We start from the raw sequence: 22,314 nt of genomic DNA, 5'->3' as shown, positions 1-22,314 counted from the left end.
CACTCTCGTGACTACTGAACTTACAGATTAGTGAGTACATTTGGCAATATAGTGTAGAACCACATATTCATGGTATAATAACCATGTGTGATGATTTATGCTATCATAATTATTCAAACTGTTGTTTTTGATAGCAGTTCCTAAACGTGGCCTATACGTTTATCTTGTCTGTGGCCAAATATTGTGATGTCTATCATGAAAATATCTAACTGTTGTGATGTACTGTTTTTTCCATATCACTCGTCTTCTGTTTCTATTTTAATGCAAATAAATCTTATATTTATCCATAATCCTGATCCAGTTGGATTTAGTCCCCATTTCTCCAATTTGTAAGTGCACTGTCATTAGCATTGACGGGAGTGATCCTGTTTTTATAAGGACTGCTTGTTTTCAGCAAACTGTTTCCAGGCTTTCTTGTGCGTCAGCTTCAGAAGAGGCTTCCTTCTGGGACGACGGCCATGCAGACCGAGTTGATGCATTGTGCGGCGTATGGTGCACTGACAGGCTGACCTCCCACTTCTTCAGCCTCTGCAGCAATGCTGGCAGCACTCATGCGTCTATTTTTTGAAGCCAACCTCTGGATATGACGCTGAACGCGTAGACTCAACTTCTTTGGTTGACCCTGGCGAGGCCTGTTCCAGGTGGAAACTGTCCTGGAAAACCGTTGTATGACCTTGGCCACCGTGCTACAGCTCAGTTTCAGGGAGTTAGCAGTCTTCTTATAGCCTGGTCCGTCTTTGTGGAGAGCAACAATTCTATGTCTCACATCCTCAGAGAGTTCTTTGCCATGAGGTGCTATGTTGAATGTCCAGTGGCCAGTGTGAGCGAATTGTACCCAAAACACCAAATTTAACAGCTCCCCATTCACATCTGGAACCTTGTAACTCTAACGAGTCCCATGACACCAGGGAGGTGGGCACAATTTGGACCTGTTCACTGTGAGGTGTTCTCACGGGAACGATCCAAGGAAATTGGCTTCAGTCCTGAATTCCTCACCATAAAATAATACTGTGGCAGTATTAAGTAGTAACTGGATAATAAGCCTGCAGTTTAACGGGTTATACCACGGTTAGGTCGGACACACTGATGGTACCTCAGTAACAACAACAACAAATTTTATACGTGGCACTATTCTCATACTTGAGGACGATTAACAAAAGAAATACATCTCCGTCAGACTGAACTGCCACGCGAGAGTTGGCGTGGTGTTGTATTGGTTATAGTCTTCAGTAAAAGCCACTTATTGCGGGCCTTCACAGCTTTACTTGCTTGGGATCGCCGCTGGGGTACATCTGCACTGGTGAGATTCTCACCTACTGTGAGACGCTGGAAAAATCTTGTTAAAAGTTCCTGAGCTGAAGTGAAGTTTGGAAGGAAATATTCTCATACCGTGAACCTTCTTAATTAAAAACATTGGTGGAAGTCTAAGATTACCGATTTTCATACCAAATGGAAAATTACTGAGTAATTAAATTGCTAGTGAAAGGTGTATTTCATGAATGGAAGCCTGTCTCCATTTAGTCGGTTAATTACGAACTACGGCAAGTAACTTATGACATTTAATCGAGCGTTTCTTCGCATCAGTGCCTGGAAGCACTTTTGAAGCATCAAATTGCAGAGATTGTCTCTTATGTAATCAATAGTTGGCGTAGTCACTCAGGGTAGTAAATACTGCGACCGGTCTCTGTTTCATCATCATACATGAACATGTTCATGCGTGTTGTTTACAGTATGTACCTCATTCTAGAAAAATACTGTATTTGCAACATCATTGTTTTCCCATAACACAAGCAATGCAGTATTGCTGCTTTGTTCTGGAAAGTTCAAGAAACAATGTACAATGTACATACTAGGGCTGGGCAATATGACAGTGATAAAGTACCGTTATCATGATAAATCATGTCACGATACGATTTTGAGTGTATTATGATGTCTCTAACACTAACAGCAGTGCAGCGCAGTCTGAAAAGCATGCAGTAAGATCGCTGTAGGTCTGGCTTTAGCATTTTATTATATGTCATACACCAATCAGGCATAACATTATGGACCCTCACAGAGCAGGTACTGTTTGGGTGGTGGATCATTCTCAGCACTGCAGTAACACTGACGTGGTGGTGGTGTGTCAGTGTGTGTTGCGCTGGTCTGAGTGGATCAGACACAGCAGTGCTGCTGGAGTTTTTAAACACTGTGTCCACTCACTGTCCACTCTATTGGACACTCCTACCTTGTCGGTCCTCCTTGTAGATGTAAAGTCAGAGATGATAGCTCATCTGCTGCTGCACGGTTTGAGTTGGTCATCCTCTAGTCCTTCATCAGTGGTCACAGGATGCTGTTGGCTGGATATTTTTGGTTGGTGGACTAGTCTCAGTCCAGCAGTGACACTAAGGTGTTTAAAAACTCCAGCAGCACTGCTGTGTCTGATCCACTCAGACTAGCACAACACACACTAACACACCACCACCACCACGTCAGTGTGACTGCAGTCCTGAGAATGATCCACCACCCAAATAGTACCTGCTCTGTGAGGGTCCATGGGGGTCCTTACCACTGAAGAACAGGGTGACAGAGTATCAGAGAAACAGATGGACTACAGTCTGTAACTGTAGAACTACAGAGTGCAGCTATACAGTAAGTGGAGCTGATAAAATAGACAATGAGTGTAGAAACAAGGAGGTGGTCATCATGTCATGCCTGATCGGTGTATGTGGCGCTACAGGTTCTGTTGTGTCTGTTCCACCTATTATATAACAGAAAAACAAAAAATTGTGATGCATGTTGTGTATCGTGAAAATGCCTTGATGTATTGTGATGTTTTTTTGCCATATCTCCCACCACGACCTACTGACATATAGTCTGTAATAACAGCACAACCTGGCATCATGTGATACGACGGTGGCTGCAGTTTTGAAATGAACAATAAAGAACAGAAGAAAAATTCTGATTTTGAAATGACGTCAACCACATTGTGTACTGAAAATCCTGGCACTGTCCAGCAGGCAGCGCACGCTGCACTGTGTGATTCTGGCCAATACACGGTGTTGTGCTTCACGGCGTTTTCCTTTGAGGTAAAATGCTGGAATGACGAAGGAATAATGACCGTCTATCCGATAAACTGTCGGGTTGGTCCGAGTGTCTGTATGTCAGGACTCATGTGTCTTTAGCGTGTTTTCTGACCGCGTCTGCCTGTCTGTTAGGGATGGTTTTGGTGCGGACGGAGCTCGGGCAGCTGGTGATGGTTCCCCAGCAGGCGCTGGCTCAGGCTCAGGCTCAGGCTCAAGCTCAGGCCCAGGCCCAGGCTCAAGCTCAAGTTCAAGTTCAAGCTCAGGCCCAGAGTAACCTGTCCCCCCGGCCTGTGACCCCAACCACCGGAGCCACCTTCAGAGTCACCACCCCACAGGTAGGCCCACACACCTGTATGCATTTTTACACACACACACACACACACACACACACACACCTTCTTGCATGGTTTCTATTAGCTGATAAATACTGTATTTTTCTTTATGTGCATATACAATTGTAAGTAAACAAATATTACCATGATAATGCCATTGTTTAATAATGGACTCATTTAAATGTCGGTATGTTTCTACACTAATAAAGCAAACTCATGATGTTTTACCACCAAAGATCAACGTTCAGTTGCAGGGCCATGTGTTTTTATTAGCTAACAGTGTTTATTTTAGTCTCTGTGTGAATATGTGAAAGGAATACAAGGAATCACGTGGGCCTTCCTCATAAATCATATTCCTTGTCATCTTTTGACTGCCTATTTTTTATATACATGTTTATGTTGGCTGTATGCAAATACATATTCATTCAACTTCATTTGCAGTTGATTTGACTTGGTGTCACTCTTGTACAGCCTGTAGTGTTGAGTGTTTGCTCAACATTCACAGAAGTAGGCTGTGGCAGGAATGTGACCCGTTTGTCCAGCGGAGTTATCTCCAGACCCCATAACTAGCACTTTCAGAGTGGAAATTCTCTCAGACTTGCCTGATTGGGTTGATTATCAGATAATTAGCAAGCCACTAATGAGCAGATGATTGTGTCAGGGCTGATAAAGGGCTGTCCGATGCCGTGCCATGGCCCTACAGGGTTGGAGATTTCCTTCCTTATTTCAGCAGCTGCTCTTAAGCCGCAGTGACTCACCACTGAACCCACTACATGGAAAAGTTGTAATTTCATGAGCTTGTTCCCCACGTGAGCCGTGATGTTCTGCATGTTTAATGGAGCAGCGGTGTGAGTGAACAAAGGGAGCTGAAGTAGATTGATCTTGAACTTGCTCAGCGATTGGATGAGATTTTGCAGCATGTGTCTGAGAGGGTTGTACTGTGGTGATGATGATGATGATGATGATGATGATGATGATGTGTAGCTCAGACCATACACTCTTCAAAAAGATGGTGCTTCACGGGTTCAAACCCCATTTCCAAAAAAGTTGGGAGTTTTTAAAGGAAAATACATCAGATCATCGTCTTCGATGTTGAAACTGACACATTTGATTGTGTTTTGAAAAATATTTTGAATTTCATCACAACACGTTCCAAAAAAGGATCATGTTTGCCACTGTGTTTCATCACGTTTGGGATGACGTTGAGGAGAGCGACTGCTGTTATTTTGAAAGTAAAATGCTTCCTGTTCTTGTTTGTTATTGGATTTCAGCCATGCTGTTGTAATACATGCAGAGTGTGGTTTTACATTGTCTTGCTGAAATAACCAGGCCTTCTCTGAAAAAGACGTTGTCTGGATGGCAGCATATGTTGCCTAAACTTGTATATATCGTTCAGCATTAATGCTGCCTTCGCGGATGAGCACGTCACCCATGTGCACTAATGAGCCCCTGTACCATCATGAATACTGGCTTTTGAAAAGTACAGTGATAACAGGCTGAGTAGTCTTGGAGGACACAGTGTCCATGATTTCCAAGTAATTTCAGATGTTGATTCGTCGGACCACAGAACACTTTTCCATTTCACCCCAGTCCGTTTTAATTGAGCTTAGGCCCAGAGAAGGTGGCAGCATTTCTGGGTCCTGTTTATATTTGGTTTCTTTGCATTTTAGAGTTTTAACTTGCATTTAACTAGCGACAAAACAGACACAGTTTCTGAGCCCGTGCAGTTATTTCCACTACAGAGTCATGTCTGTTTTTAACGCATGATGGCCCAAAGATCACGGCCAGCAAATACTGGTTTTTGGCCTCGTCCCTTACATACAGAGATTTCTGCATTTCTTTTAATGATATTATGTACGTTAGATGATAATCAAAAGTTCTTTGCTATTTTACTTGAGAAACGTTATTCTTGAATTGTTGCACTATTTGCTCGTGCAGTCTTTCACAGGGTGGTGAACCCCTCCTCATCTTTACTTCTGAAAGATGCTCTGTTTATTCACAGTTATATTACTGATCTGTAGTGAATCAACCATCAAGTGTTTTTAACAAGTGCATTACACAACTTTACCAGCCTTTTGTTGCCCCCGTCCCAACTTTTTTGGAATGTGTTGTTGGCATCAAATTTAAAATGGCAAATATTTTTCAAAAAACAATCAAATTTCTCACCTTCACCTTTGGTTCTGTTGCCTTTGCACTGTTTTAAATTAAATATAGGGGTTAAATGATTTGCACATCATTGCATTTTGTTATTATTTACATTTTTTTTAGAAATGGGGTTGTACTATTCATACACATTATAGAAATATTGTCTTCCCGATCATGCGACATGGAAGCCACTGTCAGTGATCCTTGCATCTGGGTGTATCCTGTCAAACTGAAGAGGGTGGTGAAGGGGTGGTGGGCCCACCCACACTCAAGTGACTAAGTTCTGCTTATAGACTCTTGTAGTTGTGATTTTGGGCGGGTTATTTCAATAGAAAGCAGCTTGGTAGTCACTTAAAGTTCTGAATTTGTACTTATCAGAGACAAATCTGTCCATATAGTGTGTATAATAAGAGCTGTAGAGTCAAGAACCTTTATTTACACCACTGCTGTTTGTCATTTATTACATTTATGGGTTCATAGAATTTAACATTACAATAATAATAAAAACAATAATAGCCAAATATCAACAATAAGAGCAATACTAATTACAATTATAGATGTATAGATGTTTATTGCACTTAATTTTTTTATAGAATGTATTAGTATTATTTGTGTTGTCTGATTTGTGGGAAGAACTGATAGAAATTTGAGTTTGCATCGTCTCTGTATGAGATTATTATTATTGTCGTTAGTGTTCTGACGTATTTTCTTAACCTCAGCACCTGATTCAGCTGACTTGGCAGCTGGAATATAACAAAAAAAACATTTGCTCACGAATTTACATTTTTTTTTAGGTTTTCTGAATCAACACAGGCTCAAAATTATACACACAGGGCCAAAAATATACGGTTTTGGTAGCTGTCAACAAGCTTCTGGCTAAATTCTGGTTGGATATTTGACCACTCTAGAGTTCAGTTAAATTTGTTGGTCTCCTGGCACGGACCCGTCTTTTAAATCACAGTCCCCATATTTCTGATAGGGTTGAGGTCGAGGACTTTGGAGAGGCCATTCCAAAAGCTTAATTTTAGCCTGCTTTATCCGTTCCACAACAAGCTTTGATGTGTTTAGGGTCGTTGTCCTGTTGGAACCCCCAGTTGCGTCCCAGTTGCGTCCCAGTTGCAACTGTCTAGCTGATGGTTTCAGGTTATGCTGGAAAATTCTGAGGCAGTCCTCCTTCTTCATTATTCCATCCACTATGTGCAGTGTACCAGTTCCACTGGCAGCAAAACAGCCCCAGGACACGATGCTACCACCACCATGTTTAACAGCTGCTGCAGTGTTCTTGGGGTTGAATGCTTCACCTTTACTCCTCCGAACATGGTTGGAGGACACTTTTGTCTCATCTGATGATGAAATTTTTCCTCCAGAAGGTGATTTTTCCTTTATCCATGTGGTCAGCTGCAAACGTTAGTCGAGCTTGAAGGTGTCGATTTTGGAGCAGGGGCTTCTTTCTTGGATGCCACGCTGTCAGTCCATGGCAATGTAAAACTAGCTTGACTGTACACAGTGACACTGCTGCGTCCAGTTCATGGCAGACCTGTGTCTTGGTGGTTCTTGGGTTCTTGGGCTGTTCCTGACAATCCAGATTTTCTCAGCTGGGGGCGACAGTTTGGGTCTTCTACCAGACCTTGGCAAAGTGACCTCACTTCCCAATAACTTGTACTTGAACACAGTTGTTTGAACTGATTATGGAATGTGCAGCTATTTACAAGTGGCTCCTAGAGACAATCCTGACTTGTGTAAGTCTACGATCATCTTTCTCAGAAGATCTGCGCTGAGCTCTGTGGCGTTTCCCATTGTACTGTGTGTTGGTCAGTCCAGTTAGTGCTGTCAAAGCTTTTTATTCGGGCACAGAGAAAATACCAGCTGTAGTCCATCATAAGTCATTATGAAACTTTTAGCACCATTGAATTCATAATTTAAGTGCGTGTATGTATATTTTTGTATAATTTTGACCCTATATCGATGTCAGAAAACAAAAAAAAAAAAAAACGTGTGCCGCAAACGTGTCTTTCTTATCAGTAAGAATGTATGTTGTGCACTCGTTCTGTTCTAGAGAAGTTACGCTTAAGTTCAGTTAACATTACAGAATTATTTATATGTAATTATAAACTATTGTGTAATATGTAAATATGCCATAATTAATTATATGGTTATTTAATGATCAAGTTATATTCAGTATGTACTTTACATTGTTACACTCGATTCTCGTCTTATTTTTCTGTTCCTTGTTCTTCTCCTTACAAATAATATTGTAGTTTGAATTTAACGTTTACAGTCTGCACTGTTCACACAATTTCTCTACTTGTTTCAATGAACAATGATGCGGAAATTAAACAATATACACTATATTTCCAGAAGTATTTGCTCACCCATCCAAATCATTCACTGAATTCAGGTGTTCCAGTCACTTCCATGGCCACAGGTGTATAAAGCCGAGCCCCTAGGCCTGCAGACTGCTTCTACAGACATTAGTGAAAGAATGGGTCGCTCTCAGGAGCTCAGTGAATTCCAGCGTGGTACCGTGATCGGACGCCACCTGTGCAGCAAGTCCAGTCGTGAAATTTCCTCACTACTAAATATTCCACAGTCAACTGTCAGTGGGATTATAACAAAGTGGAAGTGATTGGGAACGACAGCAACTCAGCCACGAAGTGGTCGGCCTCATAAAATGACAGAGCGGTCAGCGGATGCTGAGGGGCATAGAGTGCAGAGGTCACCAACTTTCTGCAGAGTCAATCACTACAGACCTCCAAACTTCATGTGGCCTTCAGATCAGCTCAAGAACAGCATAGAGAGCTTCATGGAATGGGTTTCCATGGCCGAGCAGCTGCATCCAAGCCTTACATCACCAAGCACAATGCAAAGCGTGGAATGCAGTGGTGTAAAGCGCCGCCACTGGACTCTAGAGCAGTGGAGACGTGTTCTCTGGAGTGACCAATCACGCTTCTCCGTCTGGAAATCTGATGGACAAGTCTGGGTTTGGCGGTTGGCAGGAGACGGTACTTGTCTGACTGCATTGTGCCAAGTGTAAAGTTTGGTGGAGGGGGGATCATGGTGTGGGGTTGTTTCTCAGGAGTTGTGCTCGGCCCCTTAGTTCCAGTAAAAGGAACTCTTAAAGCTTCAGCACCAAGAGATTTTAGACAATTTTATGCTCCCAACTTTTGTGGGAACAGTTTGGGGACGGCCCCTTCCTGTTCTAACATGACTGCCACCAGTGCACAAAGCAGGTCCATAAAGACGTGGATGAGCCAGTTTGGTGTGGAAGAACTTGACTGGCCTGCACAGAGTCCTGACCTCAACCTGATAGAACACCTTTGGGATGAATTAGAGCGGAGACTGTGAGCCAGGCCTTCTCGTCCAACATCAGTGTCTGACCTCACAAATGTGCTTCTGGAAGAACGGTCAAAAATTCCCATAAACACACTCCTAACCCTTGTGGAAAGCCTTCGCAGAAGAGTTAAAGCTGTTATAGCTGCAAAGGGTGGGCCGACATCATATTAAACCCTATGGGTTAAGAATAGGATGTCACTCTAGTTCATATGCGTGTGAAGCCAGACGAGCGAATACTTTTGGAAATATAGTGTATGAAGTCTTGGGGGAGCTTGAGAGGTTTAACAGATTCATCAGAATGGGCTTGGATGTGAACATTTTTCTCTCTTTTTCTCTGCAAGTTTTAATGTTATCAGTGTTAAAACATCATCGAGTGTGGCTGCTCTTCTGGAGCAGGTTAATTAGTGCATTATTATTTGTATAGTCACTAAATATCATGCTAATGATGGATTGATACAGTGGTGTGGTGTTAGGTAATTATCATCTGCCACAGATGCAGCGCTGATTCTGTCGTCCATCACTAAGACTGTATTGCAGTGCCATCTAGCTGTGTGCTGGTGACTTTTCTGGAGTGAAATACAGTGAGAATAATATGATAACAGTGCTGTTGTAGGACACTACCAACTACCAGAGTTGTTGATTTTTTTTTTTTTTTTTTTTTTTTTTTAATCTAAAATTTTATACTATGGAGAGTTTAATCCAATCACATCAATTTTTATTTGTTTCTGTCTTAATTTTTTTCTTAAGAACAACCATAGTGGTCTTCTTCTTTAAAAAAAAAAAGACCTTCTTAAATATTTTCTTTATTTTATGACTGATTCAGACTTAGACCATAAGAACTGACACAGTGAACCTTCAGCTGTAAACTCTTAATCTGTAAGATTTAGTGAGTTTTACTAAGTATGACTGGGATTTTTATACGAAGGGATTTTTCATTTTGGCTTTGCTTCCAGGTCTCATTTGCTAAATTTCTATAGACGTTTGTTTTACTTTCATTTTGGCTGCTGACGTCATTAAACTGAAGAACCTTTTAATGGAAATGTATATAATTCCTGGTAATCTGTAAAGAAAAGTGATGTGAAGGTGACGTTCTACATGATAAATAACCTGCAGCCTGCATGTTAAAGCAGGTAAGATTTTCTTAAGAAAATAAACGAAACTTTCTTTGACGACATTTGGATTTTCTCAAGAATGACAGTTAAGAACATCGTTCAGTGTCTTTTACGTTTTATCTCAGTGTGTTTTTGAGAAAGGTCCTAAGGAGACGCCTACGTCAGATTCACGACATGTTCTTAAGCTGCAGAACTGTTCACACCTTTGTGCTCTTGAGATGGGTGTTCTTACCTAAGAACAAATCCCAAATGAGAAAACACATGTGTGTGTGTGTGTGTGTGTGTGTGTGTGTGTGTGTGTGTGTGTGTGTGTGTGTGTGTGTGTGTGCAATACTTACCTGAACACCTACCTGTGATACTCACCTGTTGACAGTTACCTTGCAGAGGCAGCAAAGGGAGGCAGAGCAGAAAGAGCTCACTCATGACCGTGCCGAAGGGCCCACGGCTAGCTCATCAGAGGGGTGATGTAACCTAGGTCACAGAAAACAGTAAGACAGGGTAGACACTTTACTGGTAATGGGATCTGAAGGCCTTGTAATATCGGTTATGCTTTTATTTATCCTTGGTTTTTAATCCACTCTTGTGGGACAGCAACACCCCTGCTGAGGGGAATGGATGAGCTCAGGTAATGCAGGGGTGGGGCTAGGTTCTGGTTCTGGGAGAAGGCTACCTCAGAGATACTCACCTCAGATTGTGAGGAGACTGAGGAGGAAGGAGTAGAGCAAAGCTTATGGCCTTGCAGCCTAAGACTTCCTATACTTACCTGTGCTGCTATTGAGTCAGGTCAACATTTTAACCATCGTTTATTTCGTGTTTCCACTTTTGTAAATAAATCACGCCGTTTGCAAAGAATCGTTCCGAGTTGGTCCGTCTTCAGCCGGCATCTGCATTCCTCATACCCATTCAGCTACAACCTACCCGGTGACTTCGTGTCTCCTCACGGAGTTCGGCGAAGCATCGTCTCACAGAACCTTCATGGAAACATAAGTGGGCTTTAAGAATAAAGTTCTTCTTATGAACAGTTGGTGAATGAGGCCCATTCTTATGAACATCTTCTATGAACTTCTATGAGCTTTTTTTTGCAATGTAATGCTCACTCGGAGTCTGGTGGAAAGTTTTTACTGTCTTTTTTTTTTCTTTATTATATAACAGTCTGTTCTGACGACTCAGCCTGATTGGCTGAGATGTGTTCTGGTCGTGCTGTTATTTGCGATACGTCTGGCCAGTTCCTAAGTAACGACTTGCTCCATTATTGCAGCTGAATTATACTAAATTTCTTCTTTAGCGCCAACAAAAAGCAGAAAATGTGCACATTAGATGACTTCTGTAAGATATTTGCCCGTTTGGTCAGTGTCTGAAGAAGAGTCCGCCAGTGACATCACATTCTGGACCCGTCTTTGCTCCTAAGTGAGCCTTTTGGCCTGTAGAGGTAATACACAGAATCCCAAACCACGCAACAAGCTGCCAACAAGCTCCGCCCACAAGCTGCGCCACCTCTCCTACAATATTTATATTATTAAATACTGCGTATGAGGTTCTGCTGTCTGAGTATATGTAGCGTTATCATTGAATAGTGGTATCAGTTAGTAAATGCTGCTCACCTAAAACAGCGGTCGCTACCCAAATGTTAAGAAGAGCCGTTTTATCCTTTCAGTGAAAATCTAACCACCTTGAGAGCCACAACATTTTGTTTATCTTGACTGAAAATGCCTCAGTATGTGCTAATGGACTAGTATAGGCTAAAAAATATAATATAAAGGAAAACACAGACTCACTTTGCTCTGCGTTAAGCTTTAGATCAGCTGTCGCCGCTTTTCTCACATCTCCAGCAGGAAACCTTTGCTCAAAAGTCGAACAGTTTCTAGTAAAATGTCTCTCAACGTTCGACATTTTATGAGACTGAGCAACTTGCTCAAATTTTTCCATTCCACCTTAAGTGGTGTCTGGGGCCACCAGAATGGAACTGCTGCACCGTTTAAGACAGAACGGGAAAATTCAAACAAGAAACTGCTGATTGAGAAACTGACATCAGCTTTGTGACTTTTTAGTGTGCAGATTAAATGTATCAGGAGAAAAAAGAGTCATGGAGGCAACTTTACTATCAGTACATCAGGACTCTCAAATCACTGGACTAGTCTATCACTCTGCCTTGTGACTTATTATTGGTGACCCTTTTACTCGCTATAAATAAAAGTAATTATCAGATCTGCTCTAATGACTGGATCACCTGTCGGGTACCGGGAGTTTTTACTGACCTGGGAAAATGTTTTTAGCTACAGCACCAGTGAGCTGGAATTTACTACAAGAGTCTTTTAAACCTTTAAAAAACTAAACTTTTAGTCACTAACCCCTTTCATACAGCTTGTAACTCTTTGTGTTTTGTAACTCTTTTTCTTTCTCCTTTTATTTAATTCGATTTTTTTATCATTATTTTTTATTTTTTATTTCATCTCACTATTTCATCTTACTATTTTATTACAACTGGTTTATTTGATGTTAAAAGCTGGTAAAGTTGTGTAACGCCTGGTGGTTAGTTGGCAACAGGGCAGTAATGTGAGTATAAAAGAGCATCTCAGAGAGTCTTTCAGAAGTAAAGTTGAGGAGGGTTTCACCACTCTGTGAAAGACTGCATGATAAAATAGTGCAACAATAATAATAAGAAAAATAATGTTTCTCAAAGTAAAATAACAAACATTTTTGCTTTTTATTACGTACAGTACATTTATACTGTATCGTTAAAAGATTCAGATAATGTGGAGAAATCTCCGTATGCAAGGGACAAGGCCCAAAGCCAGCGTTTGCTGTTTGGGCCCTCAGATGGCACTGCATTAAAAACACTATACTGCAGCGGAGATCACTGCATGGGCTCAGAAACACTTCTGAAAACCACTGTCTGTGAACACAGTTCATCACTGCATCCACAAATTAATTTAAAACTCTGAAATGCAAAGAAGAAACCAAATATAAACAGGATCCAGAAATGCTGCCACCTTCTCTGGGCCCGAGCTCATTTAAAATGAACTGAGGTGAAGTGGAAAAGTGTCCTGTGATCAGACGAATCAACATCTGAAATTGTTTTTTGAAATCATGGACACTGTGTCCTCCGGGATGAAGACCAATCAACTTGTTGTCAGTGCACAGTTCAAAAGCCAGTGTTCATGATGGTTTAGGGGGGCATGCCGTAGGTGACGTGCACTTCTGTGAAGGCACCATTAACGCTGAACGATATATACATGTCTTGGCAACATATGCTGCCATCCAGACGACGTCTTTTTCAGGGAAGGCCTTGGTTATTTCAGCAAACAATGTCAAACCACGTTCTGCATGTATTACAACAGCATTGCTTCATATTAAGAGTCTGGGTGCTAAACTGACCTGCCTGCTGTCCAGACCCGTCACCTGAACTGTTGAGCAGCTGAATCCTGTATCAAGCAAGAACAGTAAAACATTTCACTTTCAAAACTACAGCAGTGTCTCCTCACTTTCCAAACACAGTGTTGTTAAAAGAAGAGGTGATGAAGCACAGTGGTAAACAAGCCCCCCCGTCCCACCTTTTTTGCAATGTGTTGTTGGCAACAAATTCAAAATGGGCACATATTTAAAAAAAAAAAAAAAAAAAAAAAAATCTAATTTCTTAGTTTCAACATTTGATATGCATTTAGATTTTTTTTTCAGTTAAGGGTTTTGGAAACTTTGTTATTGTTAATTTTTTATTGTTTGGTATTAAAATAAAACCCTGGTTAGTCAGTTAGTCACAAATTATTTACAAAATACTTGGTTAGTAACATAATCGAACATAACAGTCATAAAATGTAGTAGTCACTCGATCATATTTCATAATAATAATCAAAGTAATACATAAAAAAAAACATAGTAGAACCCCTTTTGATGTTGGAGCACAAAGCACCATCCCGCCTGTCGCAGGGGGTCTTTAAATTTTAAGGCTAGGTGTATTTGTTTCAGCCAGGTTTGATGGAACGTGCCGCCCCCCTCATTTCTCTACTTGCTGTAATTGCCGTCCCTGTCCCTTCTCCTCCATCTCTAGTTTTAATGAGCTGTTTAATATTGCATTGAAGTTTTGCTTATCACCTTTTACCTGTTAGAAGGTGATTAATCACTGTATTGGCCCTCATAGTTACTAAATGCTTGCTCTGTTTGATTAATGGTGAAAGTCTTCCCACCTGCAAGGTGAAAAGGTCTTCTTTTGGCAGCACTTTGTCTGCATTCCTGATTAATACGAGGACGTCTTAGGAGATTGTCACTTTATAGCATGCAGGTGTAAATTTAATAAAAAATACTGCAGGCACAGTGTTTAATAAGGTCCAACTGAAATGACCATTTTGAAACACTGATTTTAAGAGGCTAGCCAATAATATGGGCTGTTACACCCTGACTGTCCACTTAATTAAGTACAGCTTCTTATATCTGGACTCTCTGTCCATTTTATCAGCTCCACTGACCACATAGGAGCCTTTGTAGTTCTACAGTTACAGAGTGTAGTCCAGCTGTTTCTCTGATACTACCCTGTTCTTCAGTAGTCAGGACCCCCACAGGACCACCACAGAGCAGGTACTATTTGGGTGGTGGGTCATTCTCAGCACTGCAGTGACACTGACGCAGTGGTGGTGTGTTAGTGTGTGTTGTGTTGGTGCGAGTGGATCAGGCACAGCAGTGCTGCTGGAGTTTTTAAACAGTATCCACTCTATCAGACACTCCTACCTTAGTGGTCCACCTTGTTGATGTAAAGTCAGAGACGACAGCTCATCTGCTGCTGCACAGTCTGTGTTGGTCATCCTCTAGTCCTTCATCAGTGGTCACAGGACGCTGCCCACAGGACGCTGCTGGCTGGATTCTCAGTCCAGCAGCAACACTGAGATGTTTAAAAATTCCAGCCGCACTGCTGTGTCTGGGTTTAAATTCCAGTGATGCCACAAAGGACAAAGAAAGGATAATTACTGGTGAAGTAATTGTAATAAAACTGTGGCTCGTCAAAATCAGCTGGTATTCTCAGGTTCTAACGAACAGGTGTTTGTTACGGTGTCATCATAGATTGTTTTTTGGTTTTCAGTAAGAACCGTGAGGCAGCACACATCACAGGAGCTCGTTTACTAGTCTAGTCTTTAGAAAGTCAGTCAGAATGTTAGGACTGAATTTAGAAATGTTTTTAGCCGCACTGTCAAATCAAGTCTTACCAGTTGGACCTTTAGCCTCATCGTGAATCATGATGCACTTTTCTATGCTTATCATGAACGTCGTCAGTTCTTGCACGTTTTGTGCTCTGTTTTGTTCTTGGATCCGTATACGTTCTATTAAAACCATAGAGAGCTAAGTTTAGAGTCGGGGCAGGCGTGGGCTGGAGGTTGGTGAACCAGCCGCGTTGCCGGTTTAATCCCCTCAGCTGACAGTCCATGACTGAAGTGCCCTTGAGCAATACACCTAACCTCCTATTGCTCCCCGGCGCCGTGGATAGGGCTGCCCACTGCTCCGGGCAAGTGCGCTCACTGCCCCCTAGTGTGTGTTCACTAGTGTGCATGTATGTGTGTTTCACTGCATGGATGGGTTAAATGCAGAGGTCTAATTCCACAGTGTGCAAACACAGTGACAAATGGTTTTTAATTAAATTTACAGTATAGATTCTATTAAAAACAGAAAGCTTGATCTTTTTTGGACGTAGTTCAGTTTAGAACAGCTGTATTAGCGTGACTGAGGTGCAGTATTGCTAAAGCACCACAGTTTAGATTTACAGCATTTAGCAGACGCTCTTATGCAGAGTGACTTACAAGAAGTGCTTTGTCTGTCTAGAGAAAGTATCTTTGCTAGTTGGTTAGAGAAGAGACGGTCCTGAGCTCAGATACTGCTAGAACCAAGAGTCACTGTAGATACAGAGAGAAAAGGAACAGAGTTAAAGTTAAAGAAAAGAGTTAAACACAGAACTCTGTGCTGTACAATACAAATACTATACAATACTATACTATACAATACTATACTATACAATACTATACTATACAATACTATACAATACTATACTATACAATGCTATACTATACAATGCTATACAATGCTATACAATACTATACTATACAATGCTATACTATACTATACAATACTATACTATACAATACTATACAATACAGTAAACTACAATACTATACTATACAATACTACACAATACAGTAAACTACAATACTATACAATACTATACAATACAGTAAACTACAATACTATATAATACTATACTATACAATGCTATACTATACAATACTATACTATACTATACAATACAGTAAACTACAATACTATACAATACAATACTATACAATACTATACTATACTATACAATACTAACACTATACAATACTAACACTATACTATACTATACAATACTATACAATACTATACTATACAATACTATACAATACAGTAAACTACAATACTATACAATACAATACTATACTATACAATACTATACTATACAATACAGTAAACTTCAATACTATACAATACTATACAATACTATACTATACTATACTATACTATACTATACTATACTAACACTATACTATACTAACACTATACTATACAATACAATACTATACTATACAATGCTATACTATACAATACTATACTATACAATACAGTAAACTACAATACTATACAATACAATACTATACTATACTATACAATACTAACACTATACAATACTAACACTATACTATACTATACAATACTATACAATACTATACTATACAATACTATACTATACAATACTATACAATACAGTAAACTACAATACTATACAATACTATACTATACAATACTATACTATACTATACAATACAGTAAACTACAATACTATACTATACAATACTAATACTATACAATACTAATACTATACTATACTATACTATACTAACACTATACTATACTAACACTATACAATACTATACAATACTATACAACACAATACTATACAACACAATACTATACAACACAATGCTATACAACACAATACAATACATCCATCCATTTTCTAAGCCGCTTCTCCGTCAGGGTCGCGGGGGTGCTGGAGCCTATTCCAGCAGTCATCGGGCGGAAGGCAGGATACACCCTGGACAGGTCGCCAGTCAGACAATACAATACAATACAATACAATAAATAAACTACAATACAATACAGTAAACTACAATACACAGTGCAATACAATAAAATATAATATATAAGTGCAGCACAACAGTAGCAGTGAACAACGAAAGCAGTAATACACACACACACACACACACACACACACACACACACACACACACACACACACACACACACACCCCCAAGCCGCTTCTCCTTCTAGGTTGCGCGGATGCTGGAGCCTATCCCAGCTGTCATTCGGCGGAAGGCAGGATATACCCTGGACAGGCCACCAGTCCATCACAGGGCATAATCAAAACAGAATAAGATAAAAAGAACCCACATAAAAAAAAAAAAAAAAAAAAAATAATAATAATAATAATATCACTGTAATTATAATCATACTAATTCATAAGCTAATGGCATTTGCAATTTATGCAAACACAAATAAGTTGTGTGTTGGGGGTATGGAGGGTGGGGGGTCTGGAGGGTGGGAAGGTATCCATGAGCTGCAATGAGGACTTTATCAGTGAATTTGTGACTTTACCACAAGGTGGCAGCACAGACCCATAAATGAATATAGGAGGATGTAATTTGATTTTGCTTTGTTCCTTTGATATTTTAGAAGGTTAGATGTAAAATCCTGTAATGTCAGTGAAACTTTAGGCCCCTCAGTTTAGATTTTCTCTATGTTAGGCTGATCTGGGTCCCTCTTTGGATTGATTTCTCCACACCCGTTGGCGCCGTCGCTGCACGACTATCAACAGTCCTCTCAGCACAGCTCTTACCTGTTCTGCTCTTTTCTATTTCTTCTCTGTTCTCTCACTCATTTCTTCTGGATGTGTTAAATCATTCATCCTCCAACTGCCTGATTGCTTTAAAGAGTGAACAGCTCTTTCAGTCCTGCCTGAGAGACGCGGTGCGATGGCATCACACAGTGTGTTAGAGAGCACGTGCACATCCCTTTAGCTCTTCCTTCTCTCCACGTCTCTCAGGGTTTGCCGTCTGCCGTCTTCCTCACAGGCGTGAGATGGACGATCCCCTGACGCAGTACTCTGAGGAGCTCGGAGACTCTGCCTTTCATTAAGTTAATCTCCAGACAAAATGACCTTTAACTATAAATTATTCATGTTTCAGGAGATTTTTCTGAAGCTGTAATTGTAGATCTACAGTCCCATATGGAAGAGAGATGGGTTCCGAATGTATTCATCAAATATACAGTACTGTGCGAAAGTCTGTGCACCCAAGACACATTTTTTCAAAATCTATTTATTTGTGTAGTTTGTGTTTATTTACTGAGAAGTGTTAATATTTGAATAAACAAACATATAGAATATTAATTAATAATGATTGTGTATGTGTGTGTGTGTGTGTGTGTGTGTGTGTGTATGTATGTATATATATACAATTTTGGCATTTTTCAGTTTTTGACATAATTTGAAAGTATCTGTTGCTCTTTACATTGTTTCTAAATTTTATGATGAGTGGCCTAAAAGAAATTACCCAAAGTGACACAGGAAAAATTCCGGTTCCTTTGACTTACATTGAAAGTGAAGTATGTTTTTTCTTTCTCCTATAAAGTTTATATTTTGGAGATACAAGGTTTTCTTCCGACAGCAGCGATATGTGTGTATATTTATATATGTATGTATATAAAATCCATATAGTATATAATAGTGCTTTTCTGGGTGTGTGTGTGTGTGTTTGTTTACCCATCTCCAAGCCGCTCCTCGAGGAAGTCCAGTATTATATGTAGTTAAAAAGCAGCTCCTGGTTTGACCAATCAGTGCTCAGTAAATTGAGCTCATGATGTAATTGATGATATTAACGAGTCTCTGTGGCGGCTGTGAAGGTGTCCAGGAAAAATATGGACCCAAGAAATTCTTGTTACTTTTTATAGTTTTTCTGTTTATTTGAATTATGAATACGACTTTATTCTAATGTATATCATGATAAACTCACTGCTGAGGTCAACTGTTTAAAACTTTGCATTAAAATGCCTGAAACTTTCACACAGTACTGTATTTTTGCAATGTATGAAAATGGCCAAGAAATGTCTGTTTAATTGATTTGTATTATTTATTGTATGATTGTGTGCATGAACGGTACAGATGCCTGTGATCTGCACGGTAGTTTTTATTAACCATGTACTTATACAGTAAGACACTCACACAAGGTGTTCAGAGTATCAATACCTACAGCACTTGGTTTTGTCATGTTAAAGGTTCATTGGCTAATAATTCAAATGAAGACACTGGAATATAAATTCATTTCAAAGGTTATTCCAAACTGTGAAGTGCATCAGACGCGATTTTGGCCGTTTTCATACATTTTTTAAACATTTTTACAATATGCACAATACATTTGGAGTATATTTACATAGTTATTTTTGTATGGTACATTTCTGTGTATAATATTTCCCCATACACTTTAAAATAAACACATTATATTTGGTTATATGGACAGCATTTTAATATATTCTGAAATGCATGAAAGTATGCATTTAAAAGTAGTTCAGGTATATAAAAAATACATGCCCATACACTGTTTTTGCATATGAGCTGTTCTCCTGTCTGGTAGGTTATTCTGATAAACTGTAGAAACGTAGATTCAGTGTAGGTGCAGCTAATAAACTGCACTACTCGTACAGTCTAGGCCTCGTACAGTCGTCTCAATTGCGATGAATGATTTAGTTTTCTTTTCTTGTTCATTGTTTGCAACTATTAAAAGCTGAATTGGCTGATTCGTCGACTTATTTGTCTTGATGCTGAGGGGCGGGTCAGTCCTGCGGCGCGCTCACACCCACAAATGTCTACAGTTACACAGACGGATGTGTGGAGTTCAGCAAAGGATGCTCTTCACGAGGGAGAGAAGAAATCTGCCAGCATGGCTGATACAAATGTTAGAAATGACTACACAGCCAACCAATAAACAAACATTTCTCAGCGCTGTTAAACATCTAAACGTGTTGAAGCACCATGTTACAGCTTTTCTGTTTCTGTCAGATTCATGTCGTTTTGTTTCTTGCAGCGCAGTTATACCCTGCAGTACTGTGACTTCACCTCCAGGGGGCTCCCAAACCACCTTTTCCCAATATGTTGAATTCAGCCAACGCGCGGAAGTGTGTTCTCTGTAGAGCAGAGGTCACTAATAGGCGGACCGCGGTCCGAGTCTGGACCCAGGCGCTGTCCTATGCAGACCTGGACCCATAATGATAAACTATGGATAGTAATTTCATTTTGACAGGGTGGTCCTATTCTAATTGGCAGAGCATTTGTAGTCATTGCAGTACCACGTTGGCAGCCTGGGAGACACAGACCAATCGCTTTCATTGTAAATATCACACGTCATGCTACTCAGCCAATCAGATCTGTGCATTACGATGAGCAGCACAGGGGAGGGACGAGGCGAGAAACAGCAGTCAGAGAAGAAAGTGAGTTAGACTGAAGTTATTTCACATGACGTGATCTAAAAAGAGAAAACTGACAGTAAATGTTGTTTAAATGTGACTGAATTGGACGTTATTTGATCTGATATTCAGTTGTTGACTGTATAAGATGCTCATATTCCTATTTGGCTACTTAAGTAAACAGTATATGGCACTGAATCATAATACCAGTTAGACGTTATGATGTTCTGGACCTTCGCTTGAGGAAAGTTTCTTTAACTGGACCTTAATTAAACAGCCCTGCTGTAGAGGATGTGAAAAATCTTATATATAATTAAATATAAATTGGCCAGGCGTGCCCAAACATCTGCATATTGACTGTACCCTAACCTGAAGCTTTAAGTGAATTGGGTTGTTCTGTATGTGAGGTTAGATGTTACTGTAAGAATACATACGCTTTGTTTAAAGTTGAAGTGGTCCTTATTAGTCCCACAACGGGGAAATTTCACCTCCGCATTTAACCCATCCGTGAAGTGAAACACCACATACACACCAGTGAATGCACACACACTAGGGGGCAGTGAGCACACTTGCCCGGAGTGGTGGGCAGCCCTATCCACGGCGCCCGGGGAGCAATTGGGGGTTAGGTGTCTTGCTCAAGGACACCTCAGTCATGCGATGTCGGCTCTGGGGATTGAACCGGCGACCTTCTGGTCACAGGGCCGGTTCCCTAACCTCCAGCCCATGACTGCCCCCAGTTACTGCCCCCAGTTACTGCCCCAGTTGAATATGAGGAATGATTGACTTTGTGTTTGTTAATAGAGACCACTAATCCTCCTGTGGGCATACCTTCCTGCCAAGTTCATCTCCAAATCAAAAACCCAACAAAGGCCTTACGCAGGTCGAAAAGGCCCTCTGAAAAGCTGGAACTACACTTTCATGAAAGTGTCCAAGGCCACAGTTGGAGCCCTTTCTTTAACAGTTTTGTCTAGTCAGTGAAAGCTAAACGGGGGCAGTTACCCTGCTTAACCTGTGGTACGTAATGGTTTGTGACTTGCTTTCATTTGTCCGTATCAGCAGCGTTTGGGTGTCCCAGTCCTCTAAATCAGTCCACCCTGATCCAGGGAAACCCTGCAGTACCCGCATCCACCCCCAGGTGGCTCCAGGATCCCAAACCATTGATTTAAGACTAGATAAGATAAGATAATCCTTTATTAGTCCCACAACTGGGAAATTCTCAGTGTTGCAGCAGCAAAGGGACAGCAAGGCACTCAAGAAAAAGAGAAGTGATGAGAAGAGAATCAACAAGCAGAGTAATTAACTTTAAGTACTGAGCAAACTGTAAAAAACCTTGTTACTCGTTACTTTATAGACAAAATATAATAAAACTAAGCATATATATATATATATATATATATATATATATATATATATATATATATAAATATAATAAACTCTATCTTTCACAAAGAATAACAAAAAAAGGATTATAAATAATAAAAAAGCTAAGATGTTCACACTGTAAGGATATTTTGCCTGAAATTCACATGGAGTTCTGGTCTATATCGCACATGGGATGGTGAGGAGTTAAAATATGAACAGTTATAAACAGAAAGTAAATATCTCAGCTTTTTGTTTGTTTATAATTCTTTATTTTGTTATTTTTTCTGAATTTTTATCCTTTTTTTATGTTTAGTTTTTGATGTATATCTGTCTATATAGGAACACGCAGGGGTCTCCCAGACCGTGGATTGCGGACCTGCTGCTGTGCACAGTTCATTGTTTTCTCTGCTAGTTATTGAGGTTGTGGCCACTATAGA

General features: G+C 40.2%; 1 protein-coding gene across 2 annotated transcripts in view; it reads left to right on the top strand.

Annotated features, from left to right (window-relative positions):
* The window catches only part of LOC108431712 (transcription initiation factor TFIID subunit 4-like), a 155,489-nt gene that overhangs the window by 5,692 nt on the left and 127,483 nt on the right, over positions 1-22,314 (top strand). For both annotated transcript variants that reach the window (XM_017705051.2, XM_037540106.1), the window contains exon 2: positions 3,195-3,397. In XM_017705051.2, coding sequence (XP_017560540.1) covers positions 3,195-3,397 — 203 coding nt within the window. The remainder of the gene's footprint in view (positions 1-3,194; positions 3,398-22,314) is intronic.

Source organism: Pygocentrus nattereri, chromosome 7 (genome assembly GCF_015220715.1).
Source record: "Pygocentrus nattereri isolate fPygNat1 chromosome 7, fPygNat1.pri, whole genome shotgun sequence".
In the NCBI taxonomy this organism is placed as follows: Eukaryota; Metazoa; Chordata; class Actinopteri; order Characiformes; family Serrasalmidae; genus Pygocentrus; species Pygocentrus nattereri.
This window is presented reverse-complemented; position numbering and strand designations above follow the sequence as displayed.